This window comes from Leishmania mexicana, chromosome 20 (assembly GCF_000234665.1).
Source record: "Leishmania mexicana MHOM/GT/2001/U1103 complete genome, chromosome 20".
NCBI classification, from domain to species: domain Eukaryota; phylum Euglenozoa; class Kinetoplastea; order Trypanosomatida; family Trypanosomatidae; genus Leishmania; species Leishmania mexicana.
In genome coordinates, this window is record NC_018324.1 from 1,718,715 (window position 1) to 1,734,526 (window position 15,812).

At 56.5% G+C, this 15,812-nt stretch overlaps 2 protein-coding genes and 1 pseudogene across 2 annotated transcripts, besides 1 other annotated feature; all 3 read left to right on the plus strand.

The window, feature by feature from the left end:
- Positions 1 to 591: 591 nt before the first annotated feature.
- Positions 592 to 3,753, plus strand: LMXM_36_4520 (conserved hypothetical protein; the record flags this gene model as incomplete). The annotated part of the gene is made up of 1 exon (XM_003874761.1): positions 592 to 3,753. One exon carries the CDS (start codon positions 592 to 594, stop codon positions 3,751 to 3,753), a length of 3,162 nt encoding a protein of 1,053 aa, XP_003874810.1.
- Positions 3,754 to 4,917: 1,164 nt separating this feature from the next.
- On the plus strand, positions 4,918 to 6,403 carry LMXM_36_4530 (annotated as a pseudogene).
- Positions 4,918 to 6,403: a sequence feature.
- Positions 6,404 to 10,037: 3,634 nt separating this feature from the next.
- On the plus strand, positions 10,038 to 11,147 carry LMXM_36_4540 (elongation factor-2 kinase-like protein; the record flags this gene model as incomplete). Its single annotated transcript, XM_003874762.1, has 1 exon — positions 10,038 to 11,147. The coding sequence occupies one exon, from the start codon at positions 10,038 to 10,040 to the stop codon at positions 11,145 to 11,147; it is 1,110 nt and encodes a 369-aa protein (XP_003874811.1).
- Between the last annotated feature and the right edge of the window lie 4,665 nt (positions 11,148 to 15,812).

A 15,812-nucleotide genomic window follows, 5' to 3' on the forward strand; every position in this document is an offset into this window, starting at 1 on the left:
CGCCTTATTATTATCATTCTTAGGCTCTTCACTGAGTTGAGCCCTTCTTCACATCCGTCACGTAAGCAGACGGGAGCGCACGCTGCTACACCTTTTACATCACAGAGGGCTATCAAACGGCAACTCTAAAGAGAACGAGAGGGCGGGATATAAAGATATATATTTATTTATGTCTCAAGGCTCATCTCTTTGCTTTCACATCGTTGCTACATCCTCTGCCGAGACAGCACGCGCCGCGCTGCTGTGTCCCACCGCTCGGTGATTTTGGTGGGACCTTTTTTTTCGTTTTCCTTTCCTTCTTTTTTTTTCGGTTGTGGTTGTGACCGTGCTCGTCCCTCTCCATCGATCCAATCCTGAAAAAGAAAAGCGCTGCGCTACCACAGGCCACCTGCCTTGCGTGCACACACGTATACAGTCAAAAGAACATCCAATAAAAAAGGGAGAAGCGTTGTTGATATCACCGAAGCCCCCGTAACCCTGACGCATTTTTTTCGGTTGAGTGCCAGCGGTGGCTGCGCATGATCGCGTGGGAGTGCGACACACACCCACACAGATACGCAAAATCAGGTGATACCATTCGATTTCTTGTGCATGTCTTCCGCGCAGAGGAGCGTTCTCCAAGGCGGTGCAGCCGCTGGGCTGCGGCAGGTGAGCGCGATAGACCTGCAGCGGATCACCGCCATTTTGGATGCATGCGGAGTGTCGAAGGTGCATGGATCCACGCAAATTTATGCTCATCCAGAGTCGATCCACCTCATCTCGCCTCGTGACCTGAGCTTCTTGATGGTGCACGCTGACGTGCTTGCGACGCACACAGACTTGCTTTATGATGTGCGCGCTTTTACGGGAATTCTATGGGGTATGATGCAGCATGCGGATCGAGGAATCGAGACGGTGCTGCGCGCGATCGAGGGAAACGGTGCGGCTGTTGCAGAGAGCGCGTGGGGTGGTAACGTCGGTGGTACGCCGTCGTCGTCGCCGTCCCCGGCACCCGCGCACACATTCGTGTACACGGCTGTGTCGAAGGTGTACTCGACTATGTTTCCGCACCTTGTGCAGGTTTTTCGGGTAGGGACGCTGCTGCGCGCGTATGAGAGCGCCGACGCCCGCGCTGAGGTGCGAGACACACGCCGCATTGCACAGGTGGATATTGACGTGGTGGCCCGACTGGCGGGCCGCCTGAACTATCTTTTCTTGTGTGAGGCGGGAGAGTGCTCGTCCGGGGCCCTTGGCGGTGCGGGCGCGCTGAACGTGACAGCAACCTACACGAACGTTGGCCATCACCTCTTCCGCACCACCGAGAGCGCCCTCAGCTCTGTCTTGCTTCTCTTGTCATCGCTGGCTGCTCGCCCTGGCAGCGATGTGGGGCCTATTCTTCGCTACTTCCACGATGTGAGCGCCTGGAAGGCGAGTGCACTGGGCATCCTCATTACAGAGAGTTACAGCATGGCGATTCCGGCGGTGCTGTTTTCGCTGTTCCAGCGCAGCCGCGAATTCGACAACGTCGAGGAGGTCGCTGCAAACCTACTTCTTCAACGGCTCGCGTTGCGCCCGCCGTATCAGTGGCGCGCTTTCCGGTTACTGTACTTCAGCGTGCACGATATCGGTGCGAGCGACACGCACACAGCAGAGGATCGGCAAGGCAGCAGTGCGTTCGGCCAGCTGCTCGTGTTCCGCCGTATTCAGGACGCTCTTCAGTGGTGCCTCACTATAGACGGCCGTGATAGCGCTGATGACCTTGCGACCGTGAAGTCACTGCGTAAGGCTGTGTCCGCGCGTGTACAGCGCGCCTGGTTCGAGCAGGGCAGTGCCGACAGGGCGGGATCGCCGTCGCACACGAGCAGAGCCGACGCGCCGCCGCGACTCTTGTCCTACTACGAGCTGCTCGTCCTGGCAGCGCTGCAGGGGATGCCAGAAGCAGACCTGACGAAGGATGCGGAGTTGCTGCGGCGCGCTGCGCAGACGAACCTGTCAGCCGAGCCGGAGGTGCTCACCCCCTCCTTTCTGCGCATGCTGCTCGCCTGCTGCTACACGGTTCCAGCGCCGACCGACCCGGCCCTCTCGCACGCGATGCTGTCCACACCGTCCACCTTGGCTCTGTACGAGTCGCTGGCAAAGCACATCTTCCAAATTCCTTTGTGTGCGAGTGCGGCCGTATCGGACGCGGTGAATCAGCTGTTCGCCACCCCTGCTCTGCGTATCGAGACGCTGGTGGACCTTTGTGTGTGGAGCGCCATCCACAACACGCGCGAAGACGAGGTGGAGCTGGCAGAAGGCGTGACCGGGAAAGAAAACAGTGCAGCAGCGGCAGCAGACCCGGCGGTGGTGTCCCCAGCGCCGCACGTACGTGCCCAGGCCGGACCAGCAAAGACGGCGGGACTTCCTCTTCCACCGATTCCATCCGCGAGGACTGCCGAGATAGGCACCACAGAAGCGATGCCGCCTCTGCCACGGTCTCCCACCCCTTCTATGGCCCTCTTCCACCTCATGCGCCGCGATGTGTCGCTTCTGTTCGCCGGTAACGAGGACGTGCTGCAGCACACGCCGGAGGCAGCGCGGGCGCGGGCGAAGAACTTCCCGTACGGCTTCCGCGCCGTGACGCTCATGACGGTGCGCCTCCTCTTCGCTGCGCTGCGCACGCCGGAGTTGTATCACCACATCCCGCCTACCGACATGTTGCCAGTCATCGCGCAGCTGTTTGCCCTGCGCGCCTATTACCCGCTGTCACCTTCCGAAACAGAGGCGAAACGTAAGGCGGCTCGCCGTGTGCTGGCCTTGATGCAGAATACCTTGGCGCTTCTGCCACAGGAGATGAAGGCGGCGACAGTAAATCAGCTTCTCTGCCGCACTCTCGTCCCCATGAGCACGACGACGGCGCAAGCAGACCAGCTCCAGCTCGCCTTGTTCGAGGCCTATTTGCGTTCCATGGCGACAGCGAGCGCCGCCAACGCGGTCACGGACGAGCTCATGCTGCAGCACTGGGTCGATATCGCGGTGCCGGCCATCACAAACCGGCACAGCGTCACGCTATCAGTTGCCGGTCACGACTTCCTCATCGCCGCCTTCCGTGCAGAGAAATATGTCAGCCCGCTGTTTGTCCCGACTTACATTGCCCTCTACGTCCCGAGTGTCGAGCTCTTCAGCACTGGCGACAGCGTCGGCCAGAGGTCTACCTACTCACCGCTGCCCGTGAGCGTCATTCAGCATTTCGCGCGCATGGTGCGGGTCGCCTGCCACGGCATCGAGCGCTGCGACTCTACGGCGCTGGCGCGGCTCTTCGAGGAGGACGCTGGTAGCGAAGGGGAAGCGACGATGCCAGGCTCGGTGAATGCCGCGGCGACGTACATGGCCAGCCTGTCTCCGGAGCAGCGAGCTGCACTGCGGAAGTTGACACCGACGAATGCCGCCCTTCTCGTCGTCTCTGCCTTGTTTGATTGCCTTTGCCTGCTGTGGAACAACACGCCCGGGTACGTGAAGGTGGCACAGGACCTCTTCGTGGCCTACTTCTCCGGACTGTGCAACCTTTTGCAGTGCACGAGCACACCAGTCTTGCAGCGTGTATGCGCCTCGATCGAGGCGATCGAGGTGGAGCATCTGCGTGGCTCGGGTAGTGTGCAGTTCCAGTTCCTCAAGTACGTGAACTCGGTCGTCGACGCGGTCCAGGGACCGTCGAAGGTGGGCATTGCCGAGTGGTTCCTGAAGATGAGCAAGCGTATCCAAGAACAAAACTACGGGAAGCACTCGAAGCTGTAGCGCAGCTCGTGTTGGGTCGGAGTGTTTTGCGGGCAGCTCGCAAAGGAGATGGCGGGCCATTGCACTTGTTATAAACTGGTCCCCGAGGACGCCACCATCCCCTCTTCCTCACCCTTTCCCCTCCCCCTTGCCCGTGTTCTGCTACAGGGAGAAGAGTCGCGCGTTGTGGTGTTTACTGCTCATGAGCAGTTGGATGGCGCCTCGCTACGATTGCGCGTGCTGCGGAAACGGCTTCCTCTACCCCCGGGCCTGTCGCGGATGGTGTGCTGGTGACGTTTGTGGTGCCTTTGTCGTGGTGTCCTTCACCCGACCTGACTCTTTTTTCTTTTTTTTGGGGCCCCTATAACCTCTACTCAGGTGTGGTGTGGTCGGGGGGAACAACAAAATATATATTTATATACACGAGAGAGGGTAGAAGGTAATGAGTGTTTGGCGCTGAAAAAGGGACGCCACGCACATTTCGTACGAGTGGACAAGACCTTTTTTTACACGATGGAGAATGTGGCGTGTAGGTTCGCCCCTCGAAGGCCCTCCAGGCGATTCGCATGCCCCTGGCCTTGCCCATATCTATCAATTCCTTCTCAAAAACAAAATCCACGTAGGCGACCGCGAGAGAATGCCGCTCTCTCTGTACCGGGGGCCGGAGGTGCTGTGGGTGTTGCCGCAGGAAGCGCAATCATTGCAGAGCACACAGTGCAGGCACATCGTTCATATATGTTTGTATACATCTATGTAAGCATGTATGCGTGTACATACGCGAGGTAACGCCGGATTTGTCGAACCCGGCACTGCGGGACGTCCATCGGTACTCAAACAACCTCTTTCGTACATCGTTGCTAGCCTCGCTGCATTGCATCCCCTCTCTCCCTCCCATCCCTCCGTGTGTGCATGCCACGCAAATTTTACGTGGCGACGTCACACCGTTGTGCATTCTCAAGACTACCTCAGCCTGCAACTTGTCCAAGAGGCGGGCTGGGCCGTTGCCTCGAGAAGCGGCGCGGGGTCTGAAACTGACTCAGTGCAACAGAGAGTCCACAAAAAGCACGAAAGGGACCCGCGCACTCCGCTGCTGCGTTGCCATACCCCCGCTGCTGCTTCTCTTGCGGTTTCTTTTGTGGAGCACTGCCTGCTATGTAATGATGCGCGCATCGCAGCCATGGCGCGATGCCCCACTGTGCAACATCGCTCGCGGACTGCAGCGCATTGCTTCGGCAATGCTCGTGGGAACTCGTGTGTCGGAGGCTGGCGTTGCCTCTGGTGGCGCCTCCGCTACGCCATGGACAGCAAACTCGGCGGATGGGGCAGTAGTCTCTGAAGTTGCGCAGCGTCACGCATCTTCTTCCCTGACGCTACCGGCGGATGTGGCAGAGGATCTGTCGCAGCCAACGACGCCCAAGGATATGCGGTACAAGCATGTGCCCTCCTCGCGTGTTGGTCGCGCGGCAGGCTTTGCCTCGCTCTTCATGCAACTTGGCTGGGAGAAGATGACTGGCAGCATTCCAGCGGGCGGACTGCTCTCCGAGCGCAGCCATCAGCACATTGTGGACACACTGTGTCGCATGCGCGGTGCCGTACTGAAGCTGGGCCAGATGCTGAGTATCCAGGACGAGAGCACAATTCCACCTCACGTCGCGGCACTCTTCGAGCGGGTGCGCGATCAGGCGTTTGCGATGCCGCCGGCGCAGCTTCACCACACGCTTGCCAAGGAGTTCGGCAACGAGAACTGGCGCGCCGATCTGTTCGACACTTTTGACGATACCCCCGTAGCAGCTGCGAGCATTGGCCAAGTGCATCGTGCAAGCTTGAAGCCTGGAGCAGCGGGAACTGACCCAACAAAGCCTCCCGTAGAGGTCGCCGTCAAAGTGCAGTACCCAGGTGTGGCGCAAAGCATCGACTCGGATGTGGCAAACCTGAAGATGCTCATGTCTCTCGGTGTGCTGCCGCCAGGTCTGTTCGTGGAGAAGATTCTGCAAGAGTTGCGCAAGGAGCTGAGCGCCGAATGCCGATACACCCTTGAGGCATCGAAGCAGATGAGGTACCGTGACCTGCTCGCCGCTGACCCCGCCCTCTCGAGCCTCTTCTATGTCCCCAAAGTCTACCAAGCCATCACCACCGATCAGGTACTCGTCAGCGAGTACGTGCGCGGAGTCACGATCGACCAGCTCGGCAAGCGGCCCGACGTTCCACAAGAGCTGCGCAACTACATTGCCGAGAACTTTATGGCGTTGACGCTGAAAGAGTTGTTCGTGTGGCGGTTCATGCAGACGGATCCGAACTTTTCCAACTTTCTGTACAACGCAAAGGACAAGCGAGTGTATCTGCTTGACTTTGGCGCGTCTCGCGAGTACTCGAGAGAGTTTTTGGACGACTACCTCGATGTCGTCACGGCGGCGGCCACCGAGGACTGCGAGTCGATCATCGCGAAGAGCATTACGCTGGGCTTTCTCACGGGCCAGGAGGTTCAGGAGATGCTCGATGCACACTGCGCCAGTGTGCTACTGCTGGGGAAGCCGTTTCAAGATCGAGCGCACCACTTCGACTTTGCCGACCAGAACTTGCCGTCTCTCATTCAGGCAAATGTGCCGACTATGGTGAAGCTTCGCCTGCGCCCACCACCGTCGCCGGTGTACTCGCTACACCGGCGCCTTAGCGGCACCATCCTCCTCGCGACAAAGTTCAAGGCGACCATTCACAGCGGAAGACTCTTCTGGGACATCCACGACCAGCTGCGGAAGTGAGCTGCGCGTTGTTTAATAAGAAAAAAATGGCGGCTGTTGCGGGGGCTGCCATGCCATGACAGGTGAAGACGTTGATTGTAGCAGCAGCCGCGCGGTCTTTCACGGGTAAGAGAGAGAGAGCGGCGCACAAGGAGGGAGAGACAGCAATGAGGTGCGTGCTTTAGCTGCCGCTGTTCACCTCTCCCAGGAAAGCGTTAAAGTGGAAGAGGTGTCAGACTCGCCCCCGTTCCGCCCCGGTGTCGCCTTCTGTGTTGTCGTGAATGGACTGAGTCTTCGTTTGTGCGCGACGGTTTACGATGATCGCTGAGTGTGCCGTTGTTGTGGTGGTGTTGGTTTGCGTGTAAGTGTCTGCATAGAGTCATTGTCTGTTCACACGATTTTTGTGTCCACTCTCCAGAGGGCAAACGACTGAGGTGCACAACTTCACACAAGAGGACACGAAGTGATAGATCGGAGTGAGCGAACGGAAGGCATTCGCGCACAAAAAGCTCCCGTTGAGCGGGTTTCTACTCTCCCCATGCGCCATGCAATCCTTCAGCGGCATCGGTACGTTGATGATGACGGAATGGCTGGAATCTCCGCTGGCAGGCAGGCAGTCGTTCACGTCTCTCCTTTCTCCCTGAAAACTTGCAAACGGTGCGAACTAACCACAGGAGGGCATGCCATGATGTGCTATGAACACGTCACTGTACATGTACAGCGCCAGCGTAGCTCCCATCCTGTTGCTCATCAGTGTAAATTCTCACGGCCTCTTTTCCCTTTCTCTGTTCGTTTCTCTCCTCTTCACCATCTGCCACGCACACACACGTGTGACGCTTGTGTGCATCTTTCTCTCTCTTTCTGTGTGTGCACCGTGGTGGTTATGGGTCGGCATAGAGTGGCACACCAACCAAAAGAAAAAGAAAGGGCCTCGACTTCGTTGATATACACTCTCACGCCTGCCCCACCCGAACGCCACGGGCAAAGAAAAGCGCATAGCAAACAGACAACAGAAAAGAAAAGGGAAGGAAAGAGCGGCGGAACGTGCTGCGGTTTTCGACCTCACGAACGGAAAGGATAGCCAAGAAGAGACTCATTGCCGTGAGCGCAGCGTGTGTGGCCGCACCGTTTCCCATCAAGCCCCTTTCCTTCATCCTATACTCGTATTCATCGCCTTCCCCTCCTGCCTCTCCCTTTTCCTCCCCTTCCCTGTGCGCGCCCTCTACACGTTGGTGTTTTTTTTTTGTTTTCATATATTTCTTTTTTTTTTTCACTTGTGCCGTCTTTTATGGTCGCCCATTGCAGCTCTGTTCTCCTCTGCTTACTTTTCATTTTATCTTTTTTTTCGATCATTTCTCCCTGTCTCCCTCGCTCTCGCTCTTGCGCTTCGAGCGATAACACGGTTCGCTAGTGCGCCGCGTAAACATTTGTTTTCCGTTTCTTCACTGCCTATATATATATATATATATAGGCTGTGCACTGAAGCGAGCGTCTTGGTGGTGGGAGGACGGCAGCAACCACACATTATTTCGGATTTGCGTCGACGGAGACGTCGTTGCGGCAACTCTTTGCTTGGCGCTGCATTTTCTTCCTCGCGCCTCGCTGCCGCCCATTGCTTTCGTTTCCGTCTTTCGTCCTCATCGATACACCTGAGAAAGACGTGCTGCTCTGGCCACCTACGTCACTCTTGTGAGCACTGACACATGCGAAGAACGTTAAGGTACGGCAGCCTACCATCTCACCAGAAGTTGTGCGAAGTAGACCTTCGGACACTTCACTGGAGACAGGACATAAGAGAACGAAGTAGCTGAGTGGGTTCCATCGCTGACGAATTCAGTTCCTCGCGGTTTTTTTATCACTCCTTTCACCCCTCCCCCCGCACCGCACTGCCACGTCGCTCTTACCTTGGATGATTGTAAGTGACCTCATCCGTCTCTTCTTTCTTGCTGTTCTTCGTCGCTGTCGTTCCCAAGTGTGCCTTTTGTCGTTCGTTCCCCATCTTTTTCTTTTTTTTTTGTTTTGTCGCCTCATCGCCCTGTTGGGCGTGTATATCGTCTGCTCATCCTCTCTTCCTCTTCGTCAGCGCTCTTTGTTTTCTGTCGTCTCAGCGATATTATTGGGTGCTGTCTGCGTCGCCCCCTTTTTTCTTTCTGTTAGCACGCGCACGTGCGTGTATGTGGGTGTTTGGGAGGAAAGAGGAGTCTTCGTCTTCTAGTGTTCACGTTTTTCCTTTTTCTGGTTTTGTCTCTTCCGTCACCCTCTTCTCCCTCACACAACGCCCACCCCCACCCCCCCACCACTCACCGTTCTCCCTCTTCCTCTCTGGTTCTCTGCGTGTGTGTGTGTGCTGTCGTTTTGTTGTACATCACGTTCTCGACGGATTTCGTGCTTCGCGCCTCTCTGCTTGTGTTCCCAGCCTCGCCCGCCCTCCACCCCCTTCTCACCGTGTGGTGCATATATCACAGGCTGTAGCGGAGTGAGTCATTTGCCAGCGGACGCTCCCTTTTGACAAAGAGCCTCTTTTCTTTTTGCTTGTGTGTGCGTGCTTGAGCGCGCCATTTCCCGCCCTTTCTGCGACGGCAAGTGCACTTGCGCACCTCCTGTGTTGATGCGTTGTCGAGTGCGCGCTGCCTTTTGCTTAGCTTTCTAGTTCTTCGTTTTGTCTTGGCCAAGATGGACGGCGACACCCCTACTGCTCTGCGGACAAGAAGGCACTCTGACACGCCGCGGGGGATTCGAGGCGCACAGGACACTGCGTTGAAGTGCACCCGCAGCACCGAGGGCAGCCAGGAGCTACTTTGTAGCAAATCCAACAGCCCTCGTGGCAACCCACGGCACGCATCGAGTTCCACACGCAGTGTATCTTCGACTGCCGCTGCAGACAACAATGGCGGCGGTGTGATCTCACCCTCAGCGCACTCCCTCGCCAGCACACTGCATGATTTGGGCCAGGGAAGTCCGTTTCCGGGCCCGCTGGTGCTCTCGTCGTCGTCGCCGGGCACCCGGCAGCAGCACAGCGGCTCCGACGGGGACGGAAGGGCTGCATCGTTCTCCATCACGAGATCGGCGTCTTTGCTGTCACCTTTGGTTACATCGCCATCCGGAACGTTACTGTACGACGACCAGCAGTTGAGCAAGAGCGCCGGAGCCGCCGCAGCACCGGTGCTGAAACAGCCTCGGAGTGTAGCGCCACTCCCCGCACCGCCGGCGCAGGCAAATGGGGCAGAGAGCACAAAGCCTCCTCCATACATTCGAAAGAAGTGTCCAGTGAGGAAAAGTGGCACCTCGGAGAGCACTTCGTCTGCCTCCACGCCTCTGTCCCAGAGCTTCACCGCGCCTACGCCGTCTGCTCAGCCTTTGAATGCGAAGTCTCGGAGTAGCCCTGGTCTTCCGCCGCGAGGGCCAGATCTAAAGCGATTACCCTCTGCTGAATCTTCCGATTTGGCATCGTCGTCACTGTCCACATCACTTCCGCAACCTGCTGCCGCAACGCGCAGAGCCTCTGGCCAAAATGGGGTGCCTCTGGAAGCTGGCACCAGAGACGCCGCACCGCCACCAGCGAACCCCATGCTGCTCGTGAAGACGAAGGCGGCCGCAGCGCCGCAGCCAAGTCGCGCGCCAGTGCCAGAGTCTTCTCCGAAGGAGTGGACCTCACCGATGCACACGCACGAAGGCGCGGAACACTTGCCCACGGACGAGCCGGATGTGCTGGTGCCGGCGCATAAGTACGTTTACGATGTAAAGACGTGTGCGTGGAAGGGAGTAGACACGATGCTTCGCGTGCTACACCCGAATCGCGGTTTGAGCCAGGGGACGATGCGCGTGTGCTTCGCGTTGGAGGAGCTGGACGAGACTGGGTTCAGCTCCCAAATGGTGGCGAAGATGTTTCGCCATAATATTTCAAGGGTGGTGGAGAGCGACTACTTCAACGAAGGCGAGGCGCAGTGCATCTGCGGCATTTTGGCGGAGAAGTTCAACAGGGTACAAGTGCCGGAGGGCTTTCAGCGGCACGTCGTCTCGTTCCTGCAGTGCGAGACGGTGCGCATCAAGCTGAGCGAGGTGCCGGAGGCGTACCAGGACAAGCGATCGGGCTTCTTCTCATACCGCACAACGGACTCTGCCGACATCCTCTTTGCAATGGAGCCGCGCCTAAAAGGGAACTTTACCAAGTACACAAACAATTTTGGTGACGTGTATGATGGCTTTGAGAAGCGGCGGACTTTGGAGGAGGAGACGAAGCGGCACCGCGTACTCATGGCGGTAGAGGCCTTCTCGCACTTTACCCTGGTGGAGAGTGGTGGCTCGATGCTCGTGTGCGATCTGCAAGGCGTAAACGACTTCCTTACAGACCCGCAGATTCACACGGTGGATGGCAAGGGACTCGGCATGGGCAACATGGGGCAGGAGGGCATCGACAAGTGGATGGGGGCTCACGTATGCAACGAGGTGTGCAGAGCCATGATGCTCGAACCGGTTTCCAATGGCCTGAGAAACTTCCTGCGAACGGCAGAGAATGAGAGTCGCGTAAGCTACTATCAGATTCTCCGGGCCAAGCTGCGCAGTCGAAACTCGGTGCGTCCCGAGGACATCATTCCGCTGTCAAAGCCGCTCTCTTTGATGTCCGATGATGAGCGGTTGGAGTACGCCATGCGGCTCTCGGCGCTGCTGTCGGGGTGATCAACTCTGGGCGTTGTTCTCTCTATCCTGTGCCCTTTTTTCTTTTGCGTCTCTCTTGTGAAACGCTTCATCCACAGCACCGTTTGCTGAGCCCGTTATTGTGCTGTGATGAGTCGTCCCCCTCCCCCCGGTAGTTCCCCCTCTCACCTTCAGGCGGCTCACAGAGTATGGGGAGTGGGCGACGGGAGCGCGTGTCTAAATACGCTTTCGAGATGCACGAAAAACGGAACTCCCTCTGCGTGAGTCTGCAAGTGAACAAGCCTAGACGCCGCTCAAAGCGCATGGAGGGACTTGGTGTTGTTCTGTGCAGGTGAGCGTGCGATAACTATCTCCGTCTCCCTTCTGCTTCTTCCAGTGCCATCGCCTTGGATTTTTCTGCACAGCCAAAAGCCATTAGTTTTTTTTCTCTTCTCCTCCCCTCCCTAGGTTTCTCTTTCGGGACGCTCACCACGCAGACGGGCGCAGGGGCTTGTGTATCGATCTGCGCATCTGCTTCGACGCGATTTGTCTTCCTGCTCGCTGAGGCGTCTTTCCGTTAGCGACCCGCCGTTTTTCCTGCTCGACCGTCACTTGCTTTTACATGTCTTCTTCTTTGATTTTTTTTTTGGAGGGGGAGGGTGGTGGTTGTTCGCATCCGTTCCGTGCACCCCATGCATCGCCTTGCCCATCACCATTTGGATCTCATCCATTCTCTATTTTTGGCTGTTTGAAACTCCCCGTCGTGTGATCGTTGCGGTGTCCGTGTGTTTTGCTCGCTGTCTGACTGTGTAATGGTTTCCTTCTTTTTTTTGTTTGCAATGCTCCCCATATTTCGATCGACAGCATTTTATGCCTTCTCCTCCGGTCACATATACTTTCCATTTCGAGATTTGTGCGTCGGGCGCAGCTGGGGCCTTGAGAAGCGTCGCTCAGCATCTTTTTTTGTGTAGTACCACTTTGTCCTCTAAACGAATACTCTGGTCCGAAGAGGACGCGACTCGTTATGTATATGTTTCCGCCCTCCCCGCACCGCATTTAACGCTACTTTGACGTGGGCTCTGGTCCTCAACGCGCCTCGAGTGTAGGAAGCCGCCGGATGTAGGGGAGAGAGCGAGTCGACTCATCGAAGGGAGCTGTGGATTAGGACACTCGAGAACGTTGAAGACACAATGACACCCCCAATATATATATATATAAAGGAACGGAACATTGCAGTCATTGGCTCTCTGCTTTTTCTTCTTTGTCTTCTTTTTCTGTTGTTGCCGTGCGACGATCAGTCTGCGAGCGCGTCGTTTTTTCACCAACATCACTTCTTTTATTTGTGTATGGCGCGACATTGCTGGCGCTCATGGACACTCCAACCCCTGCAACCTCCCTTTTGCCCTTCCTCCGTCGTCACAGCACTTTCTCCCGGACACAGTGACCAACCCTGCTTAAGTTTTTTTCTTTTTAATACGGTTTGTCGCCACTGTTGACGAACGAACTCAGAAAGCGAGGGGATGACACCAATCAACCAAGGGGCTGAAGGCACGCTCGTCTGAATCAGAGGTTTGAAGGACAGAACCGAGACTCCTTTTTCATTTTAGCTTCTCTTTTGAACGGCCCATCTCTGCACGGGCACCTTCCGCTTGACACCCCGACGCCTGTTGAGGGCGTGCGGATTCGGCAGAAGGCGGGGCGCCCGTGCCGCCACACACTCACCGCAGCGTTGCACCGGTCGCGGCGGATGCGGACACGCCATCGAGACCTCCCCCCGCCGTGGCATCGAGGTTACCATAGGAGGGTGGCAACGAGCCCATCTCCACAGACAACAACGTCGTTGAGCAGCAGGCCCCGAGATACTGAACTGCCATCACTGCGCGCACGCGCTTCCGACCGTTGACGGTATGGTGTATCATTTAGAAACAAAGCATCGAGAGGTGAGTAGGGCATACGTGATCGACGCAAAAAGCACAACGGGATCCACGCCGATCGGCTTCACAGCGCATGCCTGCGAAGCGTACGGCACCTCCGACGTCCCGGGCGGGTGGGCTGTGGGGAGGCGCGCCGCCGGCGGGTGGACGAGAGAGGGAGGGGGAGGCCAGAGAGAGAGCTGGTTGGACGCGTGGCCCGATTCGATGGCAGGGCAGGGTGGGCGCGTCCCAGACGACCTGGATGTCGCCGTGGTGCGGCAGCGGCGGTGGAGCAGCTGTGGTTGCGTATACGTTTTTTTTTGTTGACTCGGATGTGAAATCAGAATGTAGAATCTGATGCTGCTTTTTTTTACTTCTTCGCTTCTGTTTCATTTGTCTTTTCGCGTTTCATGCGCGGGCGTCTGCTGGCCTCACTCATGCTTTGATTGATGTCGGCGCGCTTGAGGGGGAATGTGCCCCGACGGCGATGGTGCCACGAAATCCATTCGAGGTTCCTCCTTTTACCTTTTGGTGATTTTATTTTGTCGTCACTCTGCGTTTTTGAACGCGATTTTGTCGGTGGTGCGACGGCTTGTTTTTTTTTTGGCGTCTCGTGTCCTCTCTCTTTCTCTTTCCTCCCCTCATCTCACGTGACGAGCGGGCCTTCTGCCTTCAGGATAACGCAACGGTGCATGAGTTGCTGTGTTCACTACTTGAGGGCTGTGTGTGTATGTGGAAGGGGCAGATGTGTTTTTGTCTCGAGAACGTTTTTTTATCCTGCCCACTTCCGGTCGCTTGTGCCATAGAAACCGTCGGCAAAACACGCTCGGTAGAAAGAAGGCAAGACAGGCCATCGAAAAAAAGTCAGCGAAGAGCGCCGCGCAGACAAAAGTGCCACAGGAATACATCCAAGGAAATAGGACACCAAGGAGGCTGTTACTCTGTTGATTTGTGCAGAGCAGAACCCCGCTTCTCTCCCGTCTGTGCTTGTAACGTTGCAGCACACGTGGCGCTGCAAGAGCCGCGCAAAAATGCGTATCCAAGTCGCCCACGGCGACACACTTACCTCTCAAGCGGACGAGGACGGAAGGGGAAAGCGGCGTTTACCGGACTGTGGAGAAGCCTATATTGGCGGGGGAGGCGAATCTGCTGCATGGATGAACTCGGTCTCAGACTGCGCCGCCTTCTCTTTTTCAACGATGTAGACGACAAAAAAAACGCTCTGCGGAAAAAATGCGGAAGAGGGTGGAGTTTTCTCTTTTTTCTTTTTGCCATTTGCTGTTTGCGGTGCTTGTGTCTCTGTGTGTGGTGTCGTGGTGTCTTCCTGTTGGAAGCAGCGATCCAGTCACAAAGCGAAGGAGGAGGGGGGGCGTTGGAGCGTTCGCTCTCGCCTCACTTCAGGTGTTGCGAGTAACTTCTCCAATCGCACCTGAAGCAAAATAAAATGCGCGTTGCACGGTTTACCTAGCCATTGGGAAAAAAAACGGTGCCAGTGGGGTGCAGTTGACGTGCTGCCCCCCCCCCCGGAGACATAGGCATGTCAGCAAGATCGCAGGCTAGGAGAAGTTTTGACAGTCGACCTCCTCGAGGTGACGCCATTGGCTTTACGTGCTGGGAGAGTCTGGAGGGAAGAAGGACGGGAGGAAGGGATGCGGTCTCCAAGTGGTGGACGTTGTCGCTGCGACGTATGCTGCACCACTCGCCAGTGTCCGGCGTCCGCCGTCGCTTGCCCATGTCCGGGCGATGAGTGCGTGAACGCGTGTTGCACACCTCCGCCGCCCTGCGTCTCGACGGATGCCAACGGTTGGTCTTTGCCCTTTTTTAAATCCTCGCGCTCTTTACCGCCTCTTTTCGCGTTCCCTTTTCTGCTCTTTATCTTTCCCACCTCCCCTGCAATTTTTTTTTTCGCTCCTCTCAATTCCCACCCCTGCCTCACTTCATTGTCTTCCCATTTGACTACCATGTTTTGCATGGACTTTTTCTTTTTTTTCGTCCGACTTGCTCGTGCGGTGTGCGCGTGAGACATGCGACTCTGACTGCCTTGTACTCGGTGCACCCCTGCGTGTTCTCGAACACCCTCTTAGTTGCTGTCTGCCGTCTCTTGCATGCACAGACAAGGAAAAACGAGGGAAAAACAAAGAGTAACGGGGGCGTCGGGGACAACGGCGTGGCGCGATCGATCTCGTCGTTCCGCCGCGCATCTGCGTGTCTTCGTGCTTTGCGCACAGCAAAGAAGGCTACACGAGCAGAAAAACGTGAAAGCATACAGAGAGACGAAGGCACTCTAGTACGCCACCGCGCAGACACCTTCACCCCCTTCCTGAACATCCGCCACACGAGCAGGAAGAACATCAACAAGGTAGAGCTGCTCTCCATTTTCACATTTCTTTTGTGTGTGTGTGTCCGTGTGCGTTCCGGCGGAAGACCTCTGATCTGTTTCTTGTGCGAAGTTTCGCAGGTGCGTATGTGTCTTTCTCTTCGCTTGAGCCCAACCTTACCTGGCCGCCGCCGCCCCTCTCTTTCTACCTGTCTTCTGCTTTTTAGTGGAAGGGGGGGGGACGGTGCTTACGTCAGCATGTGGAGTGCTTCACTCCACCATTCCTCTCCCTTGACCGAAAAGAGGAACAAAAAAAACAACAACGAAACGAAAGGCCCACGCCTGCCTGTATTCATTGATACATTCTTTGGGTCTCCGTTTTCTTGTCCATGCCTATTGTTGGCCGTACCTGTGGCCCTCGTGAGTCTGTCTTCAGAGTGCGGTCGCTCACTTTTGCTCTTTCTCTTACCATCGGAG